The sequence below is a fragment of the Diadema setosum genome, chromosome 18 (assembly GCF_964275005.1).
Source record: "Diadema setosum chromosome 18, eeDiaSeto1, whole genome shotgun sequence".
NCBI lineage: Eukaryota > Metazoa > Echinodermata > Echinoidea > Diadematoida > Diadematidae > Diadema > Diadema setosum.
This window is the reverse complement of record NC_092702.1, coordinates 4,913,065-4,936,947: the sequence shown is the minus strand read 5'-3', so window position 1 is coordinate 4,936,947 and position 23,883 is coordinate 4,913,065. Positions and strand designations below refer to the sequence as shown.

Below are 23,883 nucleotides of genomic sequence, written 5' to 3'. Positions count from 1 at the left end.
GTGGTCATGTCAGTAAAATGAAGATATGTTCAGAGGAGTTTATCACAAGGGGTTACTCTACTATCAACCTAGCACAAGAGCACTTCATGTTCTTGAGTACCTGCAATTTACAGTCCAACCCTAACACCACTGTTATCTATCTCCCAATGATACATCTTCAACTTCTGTATTATCTATTAATCCATGTTGAAAATCATGTTAATAAAATAGAGCATTTGGGTTTTTTTTTTTTTTAAAAGCAAATAAACTTTAAAATATGAGCAGGAAAACTCAGCAGAAGCAATCCTGTGGTATTACGGGTGAAATAGCAGTAGGTATTGCTACACCGTGCCTGAAAAGTAAATCAAATTTGAATGACATTATGACTAATTAGTAGGAACTTGGATGATTTCATGAGGGTTATTCAATGCATGGCTGAAATCAAGTGCATGCATGCAGCCATGTCTGCGTTAGATTATTGGTAATTACAGAGAAGCAATGCCAGTCCAAAAGACCCATGAAACATTCATAATGGTTGACTTGTTTCAGCGCAAGGTCAATGAACAGCTATCATCATTTAAATGTCTGTCTATGGAGAAATCATAAGGTAGATTAAACTGATATCTGCCGAGTCTCTCTGTGATTTCTGTTTGAGAAAACAAAAAAACTCTGATTTTTTTTTTTTTTCACTCACCCATAGTGTTGTTGCCTAGATGGGTTGGTGAAGGATGTTTGAAGAGGAAATAGAACGGAAAGAAACACAATCTTAACAAAACAGTTCATGTCTTCAGTGTTTGTCATTACTGACACACACAGTGGAAATCCATCTCAGCTCATACATATATAAATCATTCAAATGATTTTGATTTTATGTCAGACTTGATATCTTGCTATTTAATTGAAAATGTGTCCATTTGTGCAGTAATGTGATGAAAACACTCAAACCTCATGTTAAACCGAGATCACACACATGAAAATATCTGCACTACAAATGGCTCCTTGTGTATTTGTCTCTTTAATAAAGGTACAAATTCAATTAGATCAATTCATCTGGATTTACTGTTTTAATTCTGAGAACGGTTATAACAGTAAGTCCAGATAAATTGATTTAATTTTGTACCTTCAATGAACGTTACCTAGATGAATCAGAACTTACACAAATTGATCACTTGTCTTTTTGTGTCTTTGTTTCTTATTATCACTTCTTATTGATATTCACAGAGTGTTTGTGAAACAGCTGAATCAATAAATTTGTTGAATGCTGGAAAATTGCACAGAGTCTTTGCTGATGATGCAACAGGGTGAGAGGGGGGAAATGGCTAAATGCACTTTTGATGCCATGGAATCAAATAGTCTTTTTAACTTTTCACATTGTTTTACACAACGACTGTATAACACTGTAATCTATTCAGTTTCCATGACAGCAGCTTGTTACAGGTCTGAAGCAACCAACAAGAAAATACAATTGTTACTTTTTTTGCAAGCCAGCCTCCACTGTGTTCCATCTCACTAGACATGTATACTGTATACTGAAACACTTTTTAGACATTTCTCTACAGGTGTCATAAATGTTTCTTTATGCACTCCTGTGGTGACATGAGTTGGCAAAGAATAGATAACTGATGATATACAATCATAACTTGATACTCACCCTTGCATTTCAAACCCTTCACCCCTGTAAGAACAAGGAAGAGATTGAATAAACAAGTTGGAAAGAGTAAAGTGAATGTCTTTCTGTATATTGTCATAGTTACCTTGTTTGCTACTTGGCCTTGTATTGCTCTCAGTGCTAGCACAAAATCATCCAATAAACGAACAAGTTTCCTCTTTATGAACGGGTCTGTTTAATTGATACAATAACAACCATGTTTCCTAGACAGCAGTCACAACTTGCAATAACTGCAGTTTGCAGGAATGAAAAATTCCTCTTTGAAACAATATCAACAGTTGAAACATTGGTCAGAAAAAAAAAAATAGTCAATAAACAACATTAAGTTCTCATAAATCTAAGAATTATCTCCAATTCATAAACATATTTAAAGTGAAATATTACTTATACAAGTATAGCACCAGAGAGCAGTATGCTAAATTGCCCATAAGCCTGGTATGCAAAGCATACAACACATGTCAATTAATCATACAGAATTTGAAAGAGCTGAATTTTACTAAACTAAGCAGAGTAAATTCTATAGACGAGGTTCCGTGACGTCAAATGATGCTTTGGCTGAGGGGCAAAAGTAAATTTCATGCGTATTACGCGCATGTCTCAAGCGCGGTGTACGCTTCGCGTATACCCGCCTGCCTATCATGAGACCTGGTTATGTAACTCTTACGCGCTTGCCCACTCGTATGGGGGTCCCCTTACGCAATTTTTGCTCCTCAGCATGACTTGGTGATGTCATTGGAACCTCGTCTATTACATTCCTGGGGAAGGAGGGGTTTGTTCAAATCTTGCCTACTGAACAGGACAACCTCCATTAACCCAATGAAGACTAGTCCCAAGTATACTCGGGCAGGTGTCTATGGGAAATACATTTTGTTGCAAAATCAGCCCATCTTCAACGGGTTAAATTATGAGGAGAGTGCTGTACTGACTTTTATTTTTTATATACATGTATACCATTAGACCATTAGTAGTATCTTTTTCATGACTGGACATGGGATGGTCAAACTTACTGGTCAGCGTAGCCCCCCGTTGTATCCATGGTGCGGAAATACTTGGCCAGCTTGACCCCAAAAATGAGGGCCGGCATGAAGAAGAACAAACACCACCCAAGGGTGAACCAGAGACCATTCTGTGGGGGGAAAGTGGGGAGGGAGGAGGGGCGAAAACGGGGGGAGAGGAGTGTACTTGGTTACATCAGTTGACACACAACTAGGTGCAAAAACCGACCCTAATACTGTATACGTGAATATTTTTACACAACTAATTTTTCATGCTCACCCTGGTAAGAAGAGTTTTGTGTGTTCTTAATTCCGGGGAATCAACAACAACAACAAAAAAGTACTGGAGCATTATGGCAAGAAAAAATATTTGCATGCTTTTATTTTTGTGCTAGTTTCTGGTCGTGCAAAAATTTCAACACTGCGAAAATTTCCACTTTTACAGTAGACAACTTTGTAAAGTTAGCAACAGATAGCATAACCACAGACATCCAGCCAACTAGTAAAGTGCACTGAATTTCAGAGAAGTAATGAATGGGTAACAGAAATGTGGAAATTCCTGTGAGAACCGACCGGTGTTGATTTCAAGCGCTGCTAGAAATCTATAGCCAAATGCAGTCTATAGGAAAAGACAAACTCAGTCATCAAATACTGATTCAGGTGCTTATGAATAACTCACATTACTGTATGTGTATTAAAATACATCATAGGTGCAAAAAAATTGTTTGAACATTTCAAAATTTTTCGTCTCTTTTCGGTACTTTAGTCATCTGCGACTCTCTTGTGAAAAGAGTGAAGATTTGTTGTCTCATCTCTCTTTGTTCTTTGTTTTTTTTTTTGTGTGCAAACATGCCATTCACTAGGAGAAAACCTGACACATCTCATGTCCTCACTCTGTCAATATGTCTTGTTCATTTGTTTGGATCTTCCCATTTTTACCTCCGCCAAGAAAGGAGGTTATGTTCTCATTGGCATTGGTTTGTTTGTGTGCTAAATAACTCAAAAAGTTTTGAATGGATTTGAATGAAACTTGCACGAAAGGTCGATAATTGACACAAGGAACAGCTGATTAAATTTTGGTAGTGATCCATGAATTTTTATGGATATTTAGAGGATTTTTTTATCTTTCGGCATAAAGGGTCAAGGAACTTGGGAGTTCAAGCTGTGCGTACTGGAGGTTTACATTATACGCATACTAAAGCACATGCTCTGCTCGGTGATGCGCCGCACAGCTGGAAGCTGATGACGTATTAACAAAAGGCTTCTGTATTGGGAAACTGCATGTATGAATGGAAATAAGCTGCTGGCTTGGCGAAGGTCTGCGCTCCCCGAGTGCTTTTCTAGTTATAATAGTGTACTTACAAATGAGCGCAAGATTCCCACACAGATGGTGTTGATGGCTTGGTTCCAAAGGTTGTAGACGGGTTGGCAACCTCCCACCGAGTTTTCCAGCTGCACGGGGACAAGAGACAGAGAATGGGGGAAAGACTGTTATCTATATTTCTCAACATCTGAGGAAAAGAGACATAAACTATGGTCTAATCTTCTCCACCTATCCTTCCCTCCATCACCATCCTACCCAAAAATAGACTGAAATCATCCAAATATTGCTGTTGGGGTTTTTTTCCACACCCCAACCCAAGATGAAAATTAATTCTTCTGAATTTGAGAGCTTTGATGTTTATAGACAGTGTGTATCAAAAAAGAAAAAAGAAAAAAGGTAATCCAGCTGTAGAGAGCTACCATTTGATATTTGCCAACTATGGAGAGTGCAGTATTGGTTGTGGGGAAAGGGGAACTCCTTCCTCTTTGCATCGATACGTAATTGTGTCGACAAATGTCATGCAAGACTGACCACATTAACTCTAAAGACAACAAAGCTAAGATGCACTTTTTCCAAGTTTGAGCATTATTGCGAAGGAACATTGAGTGTCTAACTGAAATGGATGAGACCTGTTAATGGAAGTGATCACAAAAACAGGCCATGAAGTAAAAGACCATGCACCCAGCAGAATTGATTGCACACATTTCTGTATAACATTTTGGTATGACATAATTCACTCTAAAACAATACACTGGCCGAGATAGTTTAATAAACTATTAAAAAAAAAAAAAAAAAAAATTGTGTGAAAGGAATATGCCTCATCATTTGATAGAAGGAACACGATACCATTATAACAATTATCGGCACTGAATATTGTATACGCCATATATTTCGAGAGTCTAAATTTTTGCGAATCAGGAATTCCCAACGATTTCGCGAGTGGTTAAATTCGCGATTGTGGAGTCCTGTACTAAACGGATAAATGTACACGGGTACGTCACATCCACGTCAGGATCAGAGTCACTATTTTCGCGTGTCTTTAATTTCACGAATAGCACCTGACTCGCGAAATTCGCGAAAATAAAAACCTCCCGAATAGACGGCGTATACAGTAATTAGTTTCGGCATTTAAATCGGATACCGGGCAAAAGCACTCACCGAATCTGTTGCATGGGTCACAAACTGCTCTGGATAACCAAGGACACGGTCACTGTACGACGAAACAGACTGAAAGGGGGAAAAGCAAACACACGTAGAGATACAATATAAACTGACCAACTGACAAATAATCACACTCAAATCATAACCTAAAGCTGACAATTTCTTATACACAGACTTGCTGTGATAAATTAATCTACTGTAGAGAAGGCATGAATCAACAGGTACACTAGGAAATCAAGTACAGATGTTCAAGGTCCTGTTTACCCCTGGGAATAGTGATTGTAAAAATTTTAAAGATATGACATTTAATGCATATGTGAAGGTCTGTTGTACCACAAAACATCCTATCATATGAAGTTTTCGCGATAAAGCCTAAAATATATTACGAAAATATCTGTATTTTTCTCAATAAACCGTAACTGTAGATGGTTTAGTCTGGAAACATTTTTATTGTAACTATTGTTCACATTTTGTATATTTAACAATACTTAACATCGATTTTACCGATTCAAATTTTTACAGTTGTTGTTCCTATCCCTAACTTACATTTTAGAACTATTTTAAAGCACTAATGCTGGATTTTTGTTTGATCGGCAAATGGTAAATGATGCCTTTAAAGTCCAGCACTACTATTCTATACTATTTGTATACCAGTACTGATTGCAGTTTTATCCTTTTACATACATGTACACTGTTCTCAGAGGAAAATATATTTTGAGTAAATGTAAGACTGTGTGATAATTTGCCTTCCTGGGGTATGCCATTGTGACAGGAACACATGGAGAGTTTGATTGCAAAAGGAGTTATCTCCATTCATGTTAATTTGAGATATTTGCAATCAAAGCTGCTAGAAATGACAAAAATATACAAATAATGGATATCTTTTAATCATAAATTCAAGATTATTTCTTGTCATGTAACAAGTGAGGAATCACTGAAAATGTTTTTATTTTTCTCTATCTGATGATGGACTTACAATAAAATGTTTCAAAAACAGCGCTTAACCCATTTCGCGATCCAACTCTCCATGTTTGAAAAAGCTGCAAGAGGAAGATACCCTTCCAATACGAAATGACAACTTAAAGCTTGTGCAGTGACATCCAGGTTGTTCCTTCGCCGTACTTAACAGACCGGGGATTCGAACACTACTTACATCTGACACAGAGTCATCTACGCTGTCGTCGATGAACTCCTGGGCCACCTCTGCGTCAGCAATGGTATTGTTCACATGTGTCTGAGTTATCATGAAGTAAAGAGAATGAGAATGAATGGCCGTACCTGGAAAAAGCACTCTACCATTTAAAATGCTTGAAAGGGCAAGTCCAAAAAGTGTCCACGCTGTGCATGCACTACTTGATAATTAGTCTTACTGCATCAGCATTTGTTATGGAATTTAATCTCTCCTTTTTCCTTTGAATCAACTGCTTAAACTATTGATGCACAACAGATTTTAACCTGAGTGGCAGATATTTCCAGGGTGGTTTCTTTTGCCAGGTGTCTTGTACACATTCAGAGTAATGCTGAATACAATGTCATGTATATTCCATGTTGCATGAGATGGTATGATATCAAAAGTGAACTATCAAAGATATAAATTTGTCATGTCACCACATCCATCTGATGCATAATTCCCACAAAATGCTCAAATTAAATGTACTGTGGTAATATGGTTATCTTTTCAGCCTTGAAACCTTCCATACTCGAAGAATATGACATTCACACAGCATACTCAGAAACAATTCACTATCCATCTAAAATCATCCTTGAAGCTTAATGTTACATTATCATGAATTTGGGTGCATCATTCATCACCCATTCCAGTCCTAACCCTAGGTTTCCATGGTAACACTTACATCGATGGTGTCGGTGTAGTTGGTGAGCAGGTCAATCTCATCAGCGATCTGAACCTGATGAAGAAATGAGGCACACAAAAATCTCCAGTCAGAACTGAGACAAGCATATCTAATCCACAGTCTTCCAATTTACCATCATGTTTCCATTCCATTTTCTCTTGCTCTCTCACAAAAGTCAGGTTTGTAGAATGCCCTAGTCCGATATCAAGGTTATTGTGATCGTAAAAAGGATTAAGGATTGTGTAATCCTTGTTCACTAACTCTTTGTGTGCCATGTTTGCAGGCCTGACTCAGTTGACTACTGTAAAAGTGGAAATTTTCGCGGTGTTGAAATTTTCGCGCATTTCGCGCAACCAGAAACTAGCGCGAAAATAAAAACACGCGAATATTTTTGCTTGCCATACGTTCCTGTGCGTGATGTCTTGATTCCGCGGAATTAAAAACACGCAAAACTCTTCTGATCCGGCCTAGCGCGAAAAATTAGTCGCGCGAAAATATCCACTTTTACAGTACTTGCCAACTGTGCAAATTTTGCTCGAATGCACAACTGCACACAAAACCAATTGATAAATTGCAATCTGCCACAATACACTGAAATTAATGCTTTTCTAAAAAAGTTACATGGCTTTGAAACACAGATTGGCATCCAGAAGCATTCATGGGTGGTGGTTTCAGAATAATATGGAACACAGGGGATTTACACTGTGGCACCCAAAGCGTTAACTAATGATTACAAGACATCTTGACAGATTGTGAAATGCAGCATAGGGCCAGCCAACATTCCAGCTTAACTGAAAACTGCCTTGATGACACCTGAAATTTGGCACTTGGTCACTTGCAGTACCCACAATGGCTTCATACAGATCCAATCACACACAGACTTGTATGTTCACACACTGTAGTTGGAGCTGATTGCTCTGGCAAATTGAGGACTTCAATTACTTTTCAAAGACATGACTGACAGCAACATAATAAACCAATGTGTACACAGACAACGTAGGAATGTATGTACAGTGTATATGACTCATAATACCCCCCCCCCCCCTTAACTGGTTTGAGACATTACACAGGATTAATGTCGAAAACAGAAGTGCATACTCTTCATCTAATGTACACTTTCTGTACAGACAGGGTTCTGTGACATCGAAAAATGTGTTGCCTGAGGGGCATAAACAAATCATGTGTGTATTAACTCGTTGAGGACGAGTCCCGAGTATACTCGGGCTGGTGTCTATGGTAAATGCGTGTTGTAGCAAAATCAAACCGTCCTCAACGGGTTAAGCGCATAGCTCTATAGTGCGATACGCATACCGCATACTACAATGTAGCTTGCGTGTGATAATGAGATGCGGGATATAACATGCTTGCCCACGCGTATACACAGTTTTTGCCCCTAAACATGGCTTGATGGCGTCATTGGAACCTTGTCTATATTGCTAGTTGAAGTAACGATGGCAACAGCACTTTATATCACTGGGAGGATTCAAAACATTCCTCCCTCTGTACTGGTAGTATTCATGGTTTGCATACTCACTGCGTCAGCCAAAAGGCTTGTCACGTAGTCATCCTCCAGAGCCTGCAGAATCGCTATGTATCCCTCCAATGTGGTCTCATCACTCTATTTAAATACAAACAAACGAACAAACGGACTAGTCTGTGACGCCATGTAGAAAATTGATTCATAACTGGCCAGAATGCATCAAACTCCATCGCAAGTTTAGATTTGCATCTAGTCATACCATAGGCATTGAAAATTTGGAGAGGGAGAAGCTAAAACCTCAAAATATTGTTCTATGCCAGTAAAATGTGGAAGTTATACGTACAAAGGGACAACATTTCTCCTACATTTCAGACCTCAGAATATTAGTTTTGAATTATTTCACTTTCAACAAACATCCTCCCCCTAAAAAAAAAAATCACATAAACAAAATGCACATTAAAAAAAAAAATCTTTTATACATGATGGAATGAAAATAAAAATTAATTAATGAACAGGTAATAAGTAAATAACAAAAAAAAAACAAGGAAAAGTAGAAATTACGCGGTGCGTAATATATGTCCCCGCCGGAAGTAGCATTTTGTAGCAAAATGTACAATATAGGTCAAAAATCAAGGTCAAAGGTCAAAGAAGTCAAAGGTCAAAATTCTGTGTACAAGTTTTGAAGCCCTCACCTAGTGCCATCACATAAAGCAAACGGAATCAAAATCGGGTTAGAAATGGCGAAGGAGTAGCATTTTGTAGCAAAATGTACAATACAGGTCAAAAATCAAGGTCAAAGGTCAAAGAAGTCAAAGGTCAAAATTCTGTGTAGAAATTTTGAAGCCCTCACCTAGTGCCATCACATAAAGCAAACGGAATCAAAATCGGGTTAGAAATGGCGAAGGAGTAGCATTTTGTAGCAAAATGTACAATACAGGTCATAAATGACAGAGAAGTAGCAAATTGAAGATTTTGATCACACACGGACGGACACACGGACGGGCACACGGACACACACATGTACGGAGCTCTTTTCATAGTCCCCTGCTCGAACTCGTTCGGCGGGGGCAAAAAAACGTTTGGAACATCACTGAATGAACAATCCTTCCCATAATCCCCTACGAGCATCAAGATGGTGCCTCTATCACGTGACTATGAGGTCATCATATAACTGCATTGCCATTGGCTAGCTGCAGGCATGAAAAATTTGTCTCCGATATAAATCCATCATGATACTTTAATCCAGTTCATTATTACATCCAGAGTAAGCCCATTTCACTCACACAAAGTCACACAAATAAGTGAGTCAGTAAGCTGCTAATGAGGCAACCTTTTGGAAAGGCCGCGTTGCTGAAAAAGAGACTAACTGCGAGAGAACGGGTGAACGCGAGACCAAGAGGCGCAGCCTGTGACCTTTTGAAACCTGCATTGCTCAAAAAGTAGTCGCATCTAATGAATACGCATAAGTATGCATGTCTGCCGGTCGCTCATCCATATCCAGCCTGCGTTGCCTGCCTGCTATAGCTGCCTGCATTGCCAGCCGTTGACACATCATCATTACCATACCAACTGTGGTCCAACTCACGAATATATGAATAATTCATACTTACGTACGTCGCGAGGCGGTTGGGGGAAAAAAAACAGGTTTTTAAAAGGCCTCGTGGCTGCGCCACTCGGTCTCGCGTTCACCCGTTTCTCGCAGTGCTCGGTGTGGCGAGTTAGTCTTGTTCCTCAGCCATGAGGCCTTTTCAAAAAGCTTCTAATGTGGCAGACTCTGAGACACAACAGAAAGGCTTCTTAAAGATCAATGGGAAAAGGGGGCGATTTTCAGCATGCATGTGTGGGCGTAAATGAAGTGGTTGGCGGAGGTCTGTGCTCTCAGAGTACTTTTCTAGTTTCCACTGGTTTTACTTCAGCTCTTCTGCTCTGTAAGTTACAAAATTTCTTCTATTTCAAGCATACAATCAGGTCACATTATCTTTTGCATTGTTTTTTATTAACTAAAAAACCATCAAAACTTTCACTCACCCCACCAACGGCATCTGCATCAATTTGAAGAGCATCTATCAGGGTTGTGAGGCTGTCCGCATTGCCCACATTGTCTACAATCAAGTCTTTGTCCAACTAGAAGGTAAATCAAGAAGAAAATGTGGGGAAAAAATACATTATACGAACAGAGCGGGTAAAGAAGATTGACAGCAGAAAACGGAGAACAGAGAATGAACTTGAAATGTGTGTAGATCAGACATCCGCACATCCAATAGACTGAATGCAAAACTCTTGATATCAGTAGCACAACGACTGCAACTTTCTGAAATAATGACAGTCCACTACTTGGAAAAAGACATATGTATGAGAAAAGTATATTTTGTAACTAGTATCTCTTTTTATGAGCAGTCTGAATGGAATACAAATGCAGAATTTTCATATAATACATGTACAATGTATGCTTCATCATTTTAGTATCCACATGCAAATCAAGCCAATTACTATTTCTGTTGCCACACTAATGCCATACATGGGCAACAGAAATCATAACATGATTTAGATTTCTAGAAGTATCACAGACTTCTCGGTAAGCACAGTTGTATGATGCATCAAACTGACTATGAGTAGGGACTATTTTGGCCAAAGAATCTATTGCCCTCTACAGTTCATCATCTACTATTGTATGACTCATTGCCCTTGATCAAGAGATGCAATTTTGGCATGCCACCATATGAGTGGAGCAAATAAGAGCAGCGCACGGAGTTTCACGGGAAAAAATAATTTTATTTTAAAGACCTAATAAAATGGTTTAGGCATTTTTTTCTCAATGATGTAATAATATTAAATGTTAAATTCTAAGTAATTCTATGGTTGTGCTGGGTTTTTTACTGTTCTGAATTTTGTTCTATATTTGTTAATATAATGGATGCAATTTCCTCGGTTTTGGAAAACTTGCTATACTTTCACCGCATGCGGCGCACTATCACTTCTAAATTGTGATGACGTCTAAGAACGGAGTCGTTCACGACCAGTCTAGCCGTAGCCAGCGAGCTGGCAAGGCTATGCTAGCGCGCGCAGCGCAGCGACAGCCGGCCGGCGGCTGCACTGGCTAGCGAGCGCTGGCGGGGGAGCGAGCTAGCGAGCGCAGGGCATAGCAGGTGCTGCGCTGCACTATTGTCATTGGCTAAGCCTTTAGACAAAAGAATATTTAATGAACTGTATCGGATTTAATACTGCCAATAATACAGATTACAACTGTGGTACGCTTGGATATCCATTATTTTCGGCAAACTCGTGAAATAGGCCCCACCACTGCGTGTCTGTACTAATACACTGTAGTAACTGTTAATACTACGGCGACTTACCTGTTTCAGCCCCACCGTGTGGCGTTCATCTCGGTAGGTAAGCACGGCAGTGGGGCTGCCTTCCACAGTGAATACTCGTGAATGCGGCGAAAATGACTTCATAATATGGCCCTCGGCTCGACTAATTTAACGGCCAATTTAACCATAAATACAACCCTACCTAACCCTAAACCCTAGGAGGACCTACCCTTGCTTGCTATAAACGCACGGGTACGGTGCACGCGCACTGCGGTGGGGCCTATTTCACGATAGCCCCACCACCACTGCGTGTCTGTACTAATACTACGGCGACTCGCCTGCTTTATAGGCCTAGACCTACTCGTGAATCCAGCCCCACCGTGGCATTCATTTTTTGATTTTTAGCATAAAACAAAAACTACTCGACCAAAATTGACGATCATTCTTGGTATCGTTTTTCTTAGAAAGTGACGCATCTAAATTACTGATCATATTGGAGAAACTGACTATGGGAAACTGGTTAGGCCTTTTTTTTTTCTTCTTTTTTAGCCACGACCCACCCTGTAACAACATATTCCCCTAACCGTTAGGCGTTAGAGTGTAGCCTCTGTACTACTACCAAAGATTCTGCTATTACTACTTACTAGTCTACTAGACCTAGTGCCGTAGTGGTAATAGTACTACTACTAGTAGTAGTACTAGTAGACTACTACTACTAGTAGACTACTATACCTACTAGTAGACTGCTACTAGATCTACTACTAGACTACTACTGGTAGTTTAACTTGTAAGCACCGGCCGATGGGCCAGGCCACGGCCGGGATGCTCCCGCTTGCTTGCTGCGGCCGGAGTAGCCGCTCACTTTGTGAGCGAGCTGGGCCTGTTCTTCTAATCTACTTTACTAGACAGTTACAACTTACAATGTCAGTCATGTAGAATACAGACTTATCCTTTCTAACGTTAAACTATATGGGGGCATACCAGACATACCACTCTGTATTTCCCAGGCGATCGTTTCCGAGAGGTCTATTCTCGGGCTTGGTGCCATGTTCGGTAGCGGGGGAGATGCAGCTGGTTCATATCGGTAAGGTGCAGCCCCACGATAACGTTCTGGTTCATCGGCTGCCTCTCCCTCCCCATCTTCCCCTTCAACTTCATGTGCCTCCTCTTCCTCTCCGCTATCGTCAGAGCTGTAGTCTTCATCATCATCATCAATGTCGAAGTTTACCCATATAGGGGAAGACATTATGCTCGAGGTACCAGGTATCTGTGCAAGCTAACTTACTGATAATGTACGTGGTAATGCGTACATGTCGACAGTCAGTGTGTCGACCGGGAGCGCACATCCCGGGGCCCGGGCCTGGCCGGGCTAGCTACCGTGTACGCGCGTGTACCAAGCTAGTAATCTGAGTGCTTGTGCTGAGCGGCGTCTGCTAACTGAGCACAACTCCGTGCTTATACGTCATCAATCGGTTCAGGGGTGTTGGTCACGTGACTATCTTTTTCGCAAAAGCTGCAACGGGGTCCTCCAAAAATGTGATATTTGGGGGAGTTTCTAGAAGCGATAAAAACCGGAACGACACTGACAACATATTTACATTGATAATCATGACATATATTTTACATTTCTTTTGCATATCAAAACATTTTGCAAGCATTTTATTAGGTCTTTAAAATGCAGGACTCGGTTTGAAATGTAAGTTTTGCTTGAAAATGCAAGATTTGTTAGGAGTAAATGACCTATGAGTCTAACGGTCATGCCTAGTACGAATGACCAATGTGGCGGTCTTCACCTCATTGAGGAAGAGGGTCCAGTTGATCGTGTCAGCCGGAGAGTCCCTGAAGTCAATCAGAGTCTGCCTGGTGTCACTGGTCAAGATGTCCACATTGGAGAAGTCTCCGGTCAGGTTGGCAAACTGTTCGTCCACACTGGGAATTTGCTGTGCGGTTCAAGGTGGAGGAGATAGAATTCAAAATTTAGTGGTGCATCTTTTTTTTTCTGCACAAAGTACACATGCATATGATATCAATATCTACAATGTATTCATGAATCTATTCATCATCCAAACGGTCATGACTAATACTTACATGTATTCATCTCCATACTTTACAGTGATATACAGGGCTCGACACTAACGGTGGCCCAGTGGCCCGGGGCCACCAAAAATGAAAGTCGGGCCACCAAATTTCCAAAAGGGGCAAATTTGGTGGCCCGCCTCGGGCCACCAAAATCTTTTGAAAAGTATGTGAATAAATTTGTAACTTTTTGCACCAGAAATTAGCAGTTAAATTTATTCAAAGGATGGATGAAAAGGACTGATTGAATGCCTGAGAGTGAGTGTTGCAAGTTTGTTAAAGATTATTTATGAATAGAAATGTCCAACTTCTAATTCTTACTATCATAAATCTTAAATATTTGACTCATTAAAAAAAAAAGGACTTTTAAAGGAAACCTCCGGATGATTTTCAAATTTTTAAATTTGAACATATATAAATTAGTTATACTGGGTACAGAGTTTCAGGATTTATAATAATTGGGATGATTAAAGAATGTTTTCGAAATTTCTAACAAATTGCAATGAACAAGGATGATGACATGGCAGCCTCACCATAAGAATGCATGAGATGTGGCTCAAGGAAGCAGAACAAAAGAAGAAGGCATGCAGGTGAGCTTGCAAGCATGCGGTATTGTAATGGAACGACACTGCTACATTTCTGAGATATGTGAGGCTCCTATGTCATCATCTTTGTTCAGTGTAATTTGTTTAAGGTTTTTGAAAGTACTGTTTCTCTGCTCAAGAACCACAATAAATTCTACAAATCTATACATGAAGCTGTTGATTTATGTACTACATGATGTGAAATTATGAAAATCGTCCGGAATGCCCCTTTAATGTTTTTTATTGTTTTTTTTTTTTCATGACACCAAATTTTTCTCTCGGGCCACCTAAAATATGAAATTTAGGATTTTGGTGGCCCCATCGGGCCACCAAACAAAAAAGTTAGTGTCGAGCCATGGTGATATAATTGGGTATTTCACTGGTTAGTTTTAAACAAGTTAGTTATCTATCAATGGATCTAATTAGCTATCTTTCATCATACCTTATCAGTCATGCAAGCATTTATTCATCTATTCATTAATCATTTTACTTTATCTATTCATGCAATCACTCACTAACTAAAACTTATTCACTGAATATGTATGTACTCATCCAGTTACTCCTGCATGAATCATTATTCATTCATTTGCTTATTCTAACAGGGAAAGACTGATTTGGGCGAAGCTGTTTTCCCTATGACTACTACAGAAGAGACCAACAGCTTGTACACAGTGTAGGACAACGCTATACCAATGGGGTTAGAGGGATTGGGCATCCCTATACATTTCAACACTTAGTTTCATGTCTTTACCCTTTGGTGGCTAGAAAAGTTTACATAAAAATCACGAAATCCTCTTGCATGTTACAACAGAGCTTGCTTGAACAATACTGAACCCAAACTTTAACAAACTCATGAGATATGACATCATCATTTAACATGGACTACTCTGAAAACATACACACACACACACACACACACACACACACACACACACACAACTAACAAACCAGGCGCTACAGAAAACAAACAATCAAGCACTTACCGAAGAGATGTCCGTGAACTCGCTGGCATTGAAGAGATTCTCAAGGTGGAATGCCGAATAGATGCCGCGATCATTTTCGCATTCTCTGCAGTGAACGGGATGACAAATAGAACAAAAGAAAGGAAAATACAAATTACAACACCAATTTTTTTCGTCTACAAGCTTCCGGGAACTATAAACAACGAAACTCACACAAGAATTAGAGATGGGGCATGGAGGTATCCTCTATGAAAGATAACAAACGTGTGATCTGAGCTCGTGAGGATGGAAGAGTAAAATTGCAGGAAAAAATCAACCCTGTATCTCTTGTAGGCACAACAAGCGACAAAAAGAGAAAAAAAAAAATAGAATATGCAGAGTGCAAGATAACTTTCCTTCTTTGTGTCCTCTCAATCAAGTCAGGAATAATTTGTCAGCCATAACCTAAGAGGGGGTATGGAATCATCATATTTCTGGGGGGGCATTTCATGAAGGAACTTGTCAGATAAAATATCTGACAAGTCAATTATATCCGACAAGTTTTGAGAAATTCTTTAGTCTGATTGGCTGATTTCTCTGAACTTGTCGGATATAGTTGACTTGTCGGACATTTTATCCGACAAGTTCCTTCATGAAATGCCCCCCTGATTGCCAACCAGCACGCAAACTCTGTGGAGGATAGATTAAAAAAAAAAAAGAAAATAAAAAAATCTCTGATTTGTATGACTGCTATATTAAGCTACAGCTGTGTAAGATACAAATCCACAACTACATGTATGTGTTGCTTAAAGGTTTGCACGGTGAAGTAAATGAGGGAGAATTGTTTGTGGTAACACCAGTGTACGTACACATGGTGTTACCGCAAACCTTTCTCCCCCAAATCCACAACTCTTAATAGCAGCTCTGATTCCAAGGTCAATGGTTCTAGTTCAACAATTCTGAAGACCAAGGATAAGTTGTGAGCCATGGGGGAACGAGGGGAGTGGGACTTACGTCAAGATGCCGTTGATGGTGAGGGGAACGCTGGAATCCTTAAAGAGCTGTTTGCCGAGGTAGTAGCCAGGTACGATGGCATCTTCCAAATCAATGGTCTGCAGGTAGGGGGAGATTTAAAAAAAAGAAGAGCTGATCAAAAGCCTCATGCAAAACCATACTTAAAGTTCTTCAATCTATGCAAAAGCATCATTTTCAAAAAACAAAAAAGAATCATTTTCACACAGAACATTTTGGCATACATAAGAGATTTCCCTCATTTTTGTGTGTGTTTCTTATCATTTGATGTGATTTATTGGACAATATTAGATCACACTTTCTTAATAGAATTGGGTCATTTATTGCATGTGACTGTTGCAGATCACATTTCAAATGAAGTCAGTAGAGTTTCTTGCCACTCAGTTAAAAAGGTGGACCCAAAATACAGGTGGCTAGATATCACACAGTACATCTACATACCACACTAGAGTAGCATGTGGAAATTTTTTTCTCCTTCACAATATATTATCACAGTGTAATGATATCCTAATACTACAACTTTTAATCAAAGTGTAAGGATACCCTAGAAGCAATAACTTTTCAGAAAAGAGGGGCCGCATAGTTGCTCTATTATCTACCTGTTACGGACGGGCTGATTTTGCTACAATACACATTTCCCACAGACACATGAGTATACTTGGGACTCGTCCTCAACAGGTTTAATAATGCTCTCATAACTGACTCATTTGAGTCTTATCTCATAATAGACAGTACATGATGTTTTGCATAGGGTTGTGGTGTTCAGTGGACAGGCATCACAGAAAAAACAAGGAATGTCCCCGCCGGAAGTAGCATTTTGTAGCAAAATGTACAATATAGGTCAAAAATCAAGGTCAAAGGTCAAAGAAGTCAAAGGTCAAAATTCTGTGTACAAGTTTTGAAGCCCTTACCTAGTGCCATCACATAAAGCAAACAGAATCGAAATTGGGTTAGATATGGCGGAGTAGCATTTTGCAGCCAATGTACAATATAGGTCAAAAATCAAGGTCAAAGGTCAAAATTCTGTCAAGAAGTTTTGAAGCCCTCACCTAGTGCCATCACATAAAGCAAACGGAATCGAAATCGGGTTAGAAATGGCGAAGGAGTAGCATTTTGTAGCAAAATGTACAATATATAGGTCAAAAATCAAGGTCAAAGGTCAAAGAAGTCAAAGGTCAACATTCTGTCCAGAAGTTTTGAAGCCCTCACCTAGTGCCATCACATAAAGCAAACGGAATCGAAATCGGGTTAGAAATGGCGAAGGAGTAGCATTTTGTAGCAAAATGTACAATATATAGGTCAAAAATCAAGGTCAAAGGTCAAAGAAGTCAAAGGTCAACATTCTGTCCAGAAGTTTTGAAGCCCTCACCTAGTGCCATCACATAAAGCAAACGGAATCGAAATCGGGTGAGAAATGGCGAAGGAGTAGCATTTTGTAGCAAAATGTACAATATAGGTCAAAGGTCAAGGTCAAAGGTCACAACTGAAATTCTGTGTACCAGTTTCAAATCTCCCATGTAGTGCTATCATGTTCGGCGGGGACAACAAAATTTTAACCCTATGGGTACTTTAGGACTGTTACTATCAACTTGAAAATGCTGCATCATTGCAATGTACCTGAGCAAAGAGTTCGCCAGAGACAATGGGGTCACAGAAGAGACGATCAATCGGTCCTCCCACAACAAAGGTGAGGGCTGTAATCAGCATGAAGGGCATACCAAAGATCAGCACAAATCCAGACCCACTGAAAAATAAAACAGCAAAATGATGTCAAACCTAATGATTCTAAATGCATAAAAAACATCTGTTGGTACCTACAAGCAAGTCTTGAAGGTTATAATGATAATGATAGTTGATATTTTTAGAGCACCTTTTCCACTGGATACAAAGCGCTATGACATGTCATCCCTGGTCACCATAAGGAGATAAATATATAAAAATTACCGGGCAGTGACAGTACAAGTCCAGTGCACATAATAATATAGGGATATCAAAATAGGTAGGTCCTCGAATTTTGTTTGAAGTGATCCAGTGTTGGTGACAATTTCAGAAGAGAAGGGAGCTAATGTTAATGAGCAGAAGCACATCTTTGTTGAGAACTTCAGTGTAGTAAATGTTTTTATAACTGAAAAAAAAAATCACAATAACCACAATAAGTCCTGATGTTTTGAATAAATTATCCAAAGAAACTGAGTTGGTCAGGCAATGTCTTTGATGCAGACCAATTCTACATTTGTACATGTTGCCATGAATCATAAACCTGTCATTGACAAAGAATGTTCAGCATAATGACAATTACTCCCATGTGATCTAGAGTATATTCAGATAATCCTACTATGAAGGTATATGGTAAGCTATGAGTGACATAAATCTCAATATATTCCCCCGGTATCTGCCTCTCTCTCACACTGACAGAAAGATTGATATAAACAAAGAGGAGATAACATTTTTCTAAATGATAATCCTCAAGATAAAGTCCTATGTCATGACAGAGGTACCTCATAAACTTGATACAAAGCATATTGACATTATTACAGACATAAATACTCCTTATACAGACAATTGACAAAAAGTACATCACTCTATCAAGAATGATTAATTGAAAATAAGAGTAGTATTGTGTCAGGCAATCCTCTATTTTTCTTCCCTGTTCATGGGTTCTCAGAATGGGTTACAGGGACAGTACAGTTTTGGTTGAGACGGGGCTTCACGTTTCCAACATTTTTTTGGGGGGGGGATGATTACTTTTTTTGAGATAATGAAAAACATCTGTTGAAATATGAAAGAGCATACAATTCTAAGTTTATTTGAAAATCGGTTTTGAAATGGCAAAGATGTCCAAAACAAAGTGATCCTCAGAAAAAGGTGGGACCCACCCTTATTAGGATCGCTTTGTTTTTCTTTGTTTTTTTTGGATATCTCAGCTATTTCGAAACTGGTTTTCATCCAATAAACTTTGAATTCCTCTCAGAATTGTATGCTCTTTACAATTTCTAGAACAGTATATGAAAATCTCAGAATAAAAGTTGAAAGATGAATTCTCATCTCAACCAATACCATACCATCCCATTAATGCAGTCTACCTTGGAACTCACTGCTGGAATGACAAGTGCATGTGTTTTTTTTTCTGCCAGGAGTCTTGGCGAGTAGGCGATTTTACTTACGCCATGAGGAAGAGTCCACCACAGTTAGAGCACGAGCCCCTCTCGGTCGGGAGAGCGCTCCTCTCGCAGGCACAGATACCAAGAAGAACCCCCATCCCAAAGAGGGCCACAATGAAGAGGATGAAGCCATAGAAGAAATACATCACGTATGCTCTGTGTCATGGCGAAAAATGATAAGGGAATAATATCTTTGACTAATTTTCATTTTTCACAAATATTTGGGCACAGAGAGAGTGCATCCACATTTAGTAATTTGCATAATCCGCAGATAAGAATAAAACTACCTTGGTGAATCAAATCAATCAATCGACCGACCGACCGACCGACCGACCGACCGACCGACCGACCGACCGACCGACCGACCGACCGACCGACCGACCGACCGACCGACCGACCGACCGACCCACCAACCATCCATCCATCCATCCATCCATCCATCCATCCATCCATCCATCCATCCATCTATCGCCTTTCTCTCTCTCCTGATCAGATAGGGAGAAACAGCTCACCTGTACTTGTCGTAGTCTTCACTGTACGTTGTCAGGAAATTGCTGGCCGTGTCCCTGAATGGATCCACTTGGTCAGTGAGCTGTTTAGAGTCAAACAGACAGAGCACAAAATCCATGACAAACATGGCAAACAAATCCAAAATAACATCCCTTCAAATAGATATCAATGTCCAAGCACTGTTTCACTTTCATAGGTCCATAACATGAAATGCTTGAGACAGCATGAATGATAACAGAACATCTGCAAATTATTAGTCTCTTGAATATTGAGTCCTTTTTGTTGTTCATCATTTATACTTCATTCAAATATTTTTTCTTTTTCATGAGGATCATTGTTCATACAGTTATCTCTATAATTATATCAATATTGCCTTCCTCAGAAATTCATAATAACACCCTTTCTAATATTGAATACCCAGCTAAACCTTTATTTTTCTTTATGATTGACATGATCTAGATGCAGATTTCCCTGTTTTAAAGGTCCTTTTTACCTTTGGGAGCAGTGATTTATTAACAAAAAATGTTCATGATATCACATTTGATACATACATGTATATGTAGGTCAGTTGTGTCACAAAACATCCTACCTCATAAAATTTTTGCAATAGATACAATGTAAATAACAAAGCCTAAAATATAAGGAGATATCACTGTTTTTCTCAATAAACCATAACTGTTGACGGTTTAGTCTAGAAACATTTTTATCAAACTATTGTTTACATTTTGTATATTTAGCTGTACTTAACATCGATTATACTGATTCAGATTTTTACATTGGTTGTTTTTTTATTCCTAACTCACATATTAAAACTATTTGCAGCAGTAATGCTGGGTTTTTGTTTCATCTACAAATGTAATTTATGCCTTTATTCATAAATCTATTACTGCTCCACAATTCCCTCTGAAATCTGATAAAATCATTGATCATTTCATACAGTCACTTCAAAATGAAAACTGTGGTTTGTTTTCAATTTCTCTTGCTTTCTTTAAACATTAGATAAAGTTCACCTGGTTTGGTTTAGTTTATTCTGTATTTTGCTTTGCAATTTTTTTATTTACAGGTCTGCTTCTTTGCCAGGATAATACTTACACTATACTATGAGAACACAAACCCATTTGATAGTACCTGAAGGTTTCTTGCAATTTCAATGTACCACTCACAGGAGGAAGCATGACAGTTTACACTATTTAGTGTGGATTTTAATACACAAATTGATCCTGTATGGAGAGTGACTATTATGGAGACAAAGGGGTGATATGAACATCAGCCAAAAACAAAACACAGCAAAACAAAACGCACACATACTGTATGTGTACTCAAACAAACATAACCAGACATACAAATATACACATATAAGGAAAGCTAACGGTGATGAAGTGATTTTTGAGAATGGTGGAAACTAGCTGTTTCGGGATTGCTGGGTTAAAAGCGACAATATTGATAAAAACATCCTAGTGGTTGGAAAATAAAAGAGAATCCTGTCAGTCTTAAAGGTTAGAATCATCTTGGTCTGCTATGATTAATAAATGCAGTTTTCCATCCTCCGAACAAACAACAAAGCTCTAGAGGGCGCACTTACGACATCCAGCTGGGAAGTGGTAGCGTTGATGAGATCATTCAGGGAGGTCTCCAGGGTGTCGATCGTATTCTTGATGTCTAGAAAACGAGAGGAGAGCAAAACAAGCCATGACGATCGTGCTTCGCAAGATTGTGCTTCGCAAAACACTTCCCCCTCAATGTGAGCTCTCAATTGATCCTTTATGACACTCATAATCATTGTCAAAATGTTTTCTAGTTTCACACAAACACGTAACAACAACATTAATTGTTGCACCTGAATGACAATGTGGTCCACATTGACGTAAATAACCACCAATTATTCAGTGTTTTTGAGCAATAGCCACGATAAAGATCACGGCATCCATACACTCGAGGGACATGAACGGTGTCTTGCAGCACACATCAAAACTATCTTTGCATTATTCAAATTCATTAAATTCTTCCGTCGAGATATTTTCAATGCAATTGACTGACAAATTGCCCTACATTTACGTCGATGCAGGGCAATTTGTCAATCAGTTGCAATATCTTTGCATTGTTGAGTGGTTATTAAGCCTAGATGATTTAGAGCTGAGCACAGGCAATAGAGAGAAATCATGTATGAGATTACCATCATTAGCCTAGTATTACTTTGATACACATCAACAAAGTTTGGGATAGTTCTGGGGACAAAACAAGTCTCAATAACATTACAGCCATGTGCAATGCAAAAATCTATCTTCGAGAAAGACAGAAAAAATGGCAGTCTACAGGATGTTTGCCATGGATCATCAGTAAACAGGCAGGCAGTGCTAACTAAAAACTTTCCATATTTCCTCCTTAAGCAATGTATGTTTATTTTTTGCACAAAATTTGAAGAAGTGCCAAAACAGTTGCGATCTCCGCCAGCTTCTGTAGGGGTCAGAGTACTTTGGTGGCCATTTACAATGTATGAGGTTTTTAAACAACTTAAGTGTTGTTTTACCAGCTTCAATTCACACACACACAAAAACAAACAAGCAAACTTTGTGGGAGAGGGGAAAAAACACATCGAGTTCTCATGCCTGACTTAGGGTTGCAACATGCCAAGTGTTGATCTCCTAGACATGCTGTCATGTTTTGCCTCGGAGCATCAAGACGTGACGTTAATGCTTACATACAATCATATCAAGAGCCATTATCTTGTAACATAGGAGAGGAGACTCGACATGTATAAAAAGGAATGGTCTGTGTTTAAAACACACACCAGGTTCATCCAATTTGAATTTAAACAAATGCAAAAAAAAATCATAATCTACCCTTGTGAAGTCACAGGCAAAAACTCAAGAAAAATGCAAAATCATGCAATTTGACCATCAAAATTGCACGCACCTTGACTTCAGTGGAAATTCAAAAGTTTAAATCTTCACAGAGTTTTGAAGGGGTATCATAGTTCTAATCATTTTTATACCGACAAAAGAAATGTTCTAAACATGTATTGTTGGCAATGTGAAGCTCACCATTAACATCTGAGCGCGTAGTGTTTGTCAGCGTTTCGGGGATATCCTCAAAGGTTTGGGCACCCTGGACAGAAGAATTAGAAACAGAAAGGACCTTGAAGCAAGAACAACTTGAAACACTGAATACAACAATATAACATTTATTTGTATCTTTGTTAATAATTTACCTGTGTCTTTATCACATGTTATTATGTTCATCGCATTGTTGTACTGATTTCCTGACATCTGTACGATGTATATACGAACATTCATTGTATTTCTAATTATTTGTTTGTTGAAAATGAAATAAATTAACTTGAACTTGAACAATCACGTTAAAGATATCTCACTGTAACATGCATATCGCTCTGCACATAATACAGTTCTAAGTGCATTTCACCATTAACACTAATTCCCATAATTACATATAAGATTTCTATACCTCTCCTGCAAAGGGCATTTATCTTTGAATAGCTTGGCACAGAATTAGTCTGGCCATCTTCACTTGCTTGCCCTATGTAACCATGGTGATACTATCACACACTTCTGGCACACCCAGAAGTCGCTGCACTGATAAACATGCCTCTTGGGGGTTTCGTGGTTTGATAGCATTTTTACGAGATCACTCTCCTTCCAAGATCATGAAATATTTCTAGCTGGTAATGGAGTCAGCCAAAGTATGTCAAAAGCTCACAACAAACTATTCATGAACTACAGGCTGATGAAGATCACACACTCTTATCCTAAGGGTATATGTGACCGTGCATCACAAAACGAACAAAGAGTT

The 23,883-nt window shown here is 39.0% G+C and overlaps 1 protein-coding gene across 1 annotated transcript in view; it reads right to left on the bottom strand.

The window, feature by feature from the left end:
* Positions 1–669: 669 nt before the first annotated feature.
* Positions 670–23,883, bottom strand: part of LOC140241944 (prominin-1-A-like) — an 80,820-nt gene continuing 57,606 nt past the window's right edge. The window contains exons 10-26 of the mRNA XM_072321691.1: positions 23,118–23,181; positions 21,659–21,735; positions 20,079–20,158; positions 19,570–19,722; positions 18,023–18,149; positions 16,388–16,485; positions 15,416–15,500; positions 13,566–13,712; positions 10,490–10,585; positions 8,516–8,599; positions 6,982–7,035; positions 6,282–6,362; positions 5,126–5,194; positions 4,006–4,095; positions 2,656–2,774; positions 1,631–1,654; positions 670–688 (exon numbers count right to left, since the gene is read on the bottom strand). Of these exons, the coding sequence (XP_072177792.1) occupies positions 670–688; positions 1,631–1,654; positions 2,656–2,774; positions 4,006–4,095; positions 5,126–5,194; positions 6,282–6,362; positions 6,982–7,035; positions 8,516–8,599; positions 10,490–10,585; positions 13,566–13,712; positions 15,416–15,500; positions 16,388–16,485; positions 18,023–18,149; positions 19,570–19,722; positions 20,079–20,158; positions 21,659–21,735; positions 23,118–23,181 (1,467 nt within the window). The remainder of the gene's footprint in view (positions 689–1,630; positions 1,655–2,655; positions 2,775–4,005; positions 4,096–5,125; positions 5,195–6,281; positions 6,363–6,981; positions 7,036–8,515; positions 8,600–10,489; positions 10,586–13,565; positions 13,713–15,415; positions 15,501–16,387; positions 16,486–18,022; positions 18,150–19,569; positions 19,723–20,078; positions 20,159–21,658; positions 21,736–23,117; positions 23,182–23,883) is intronic.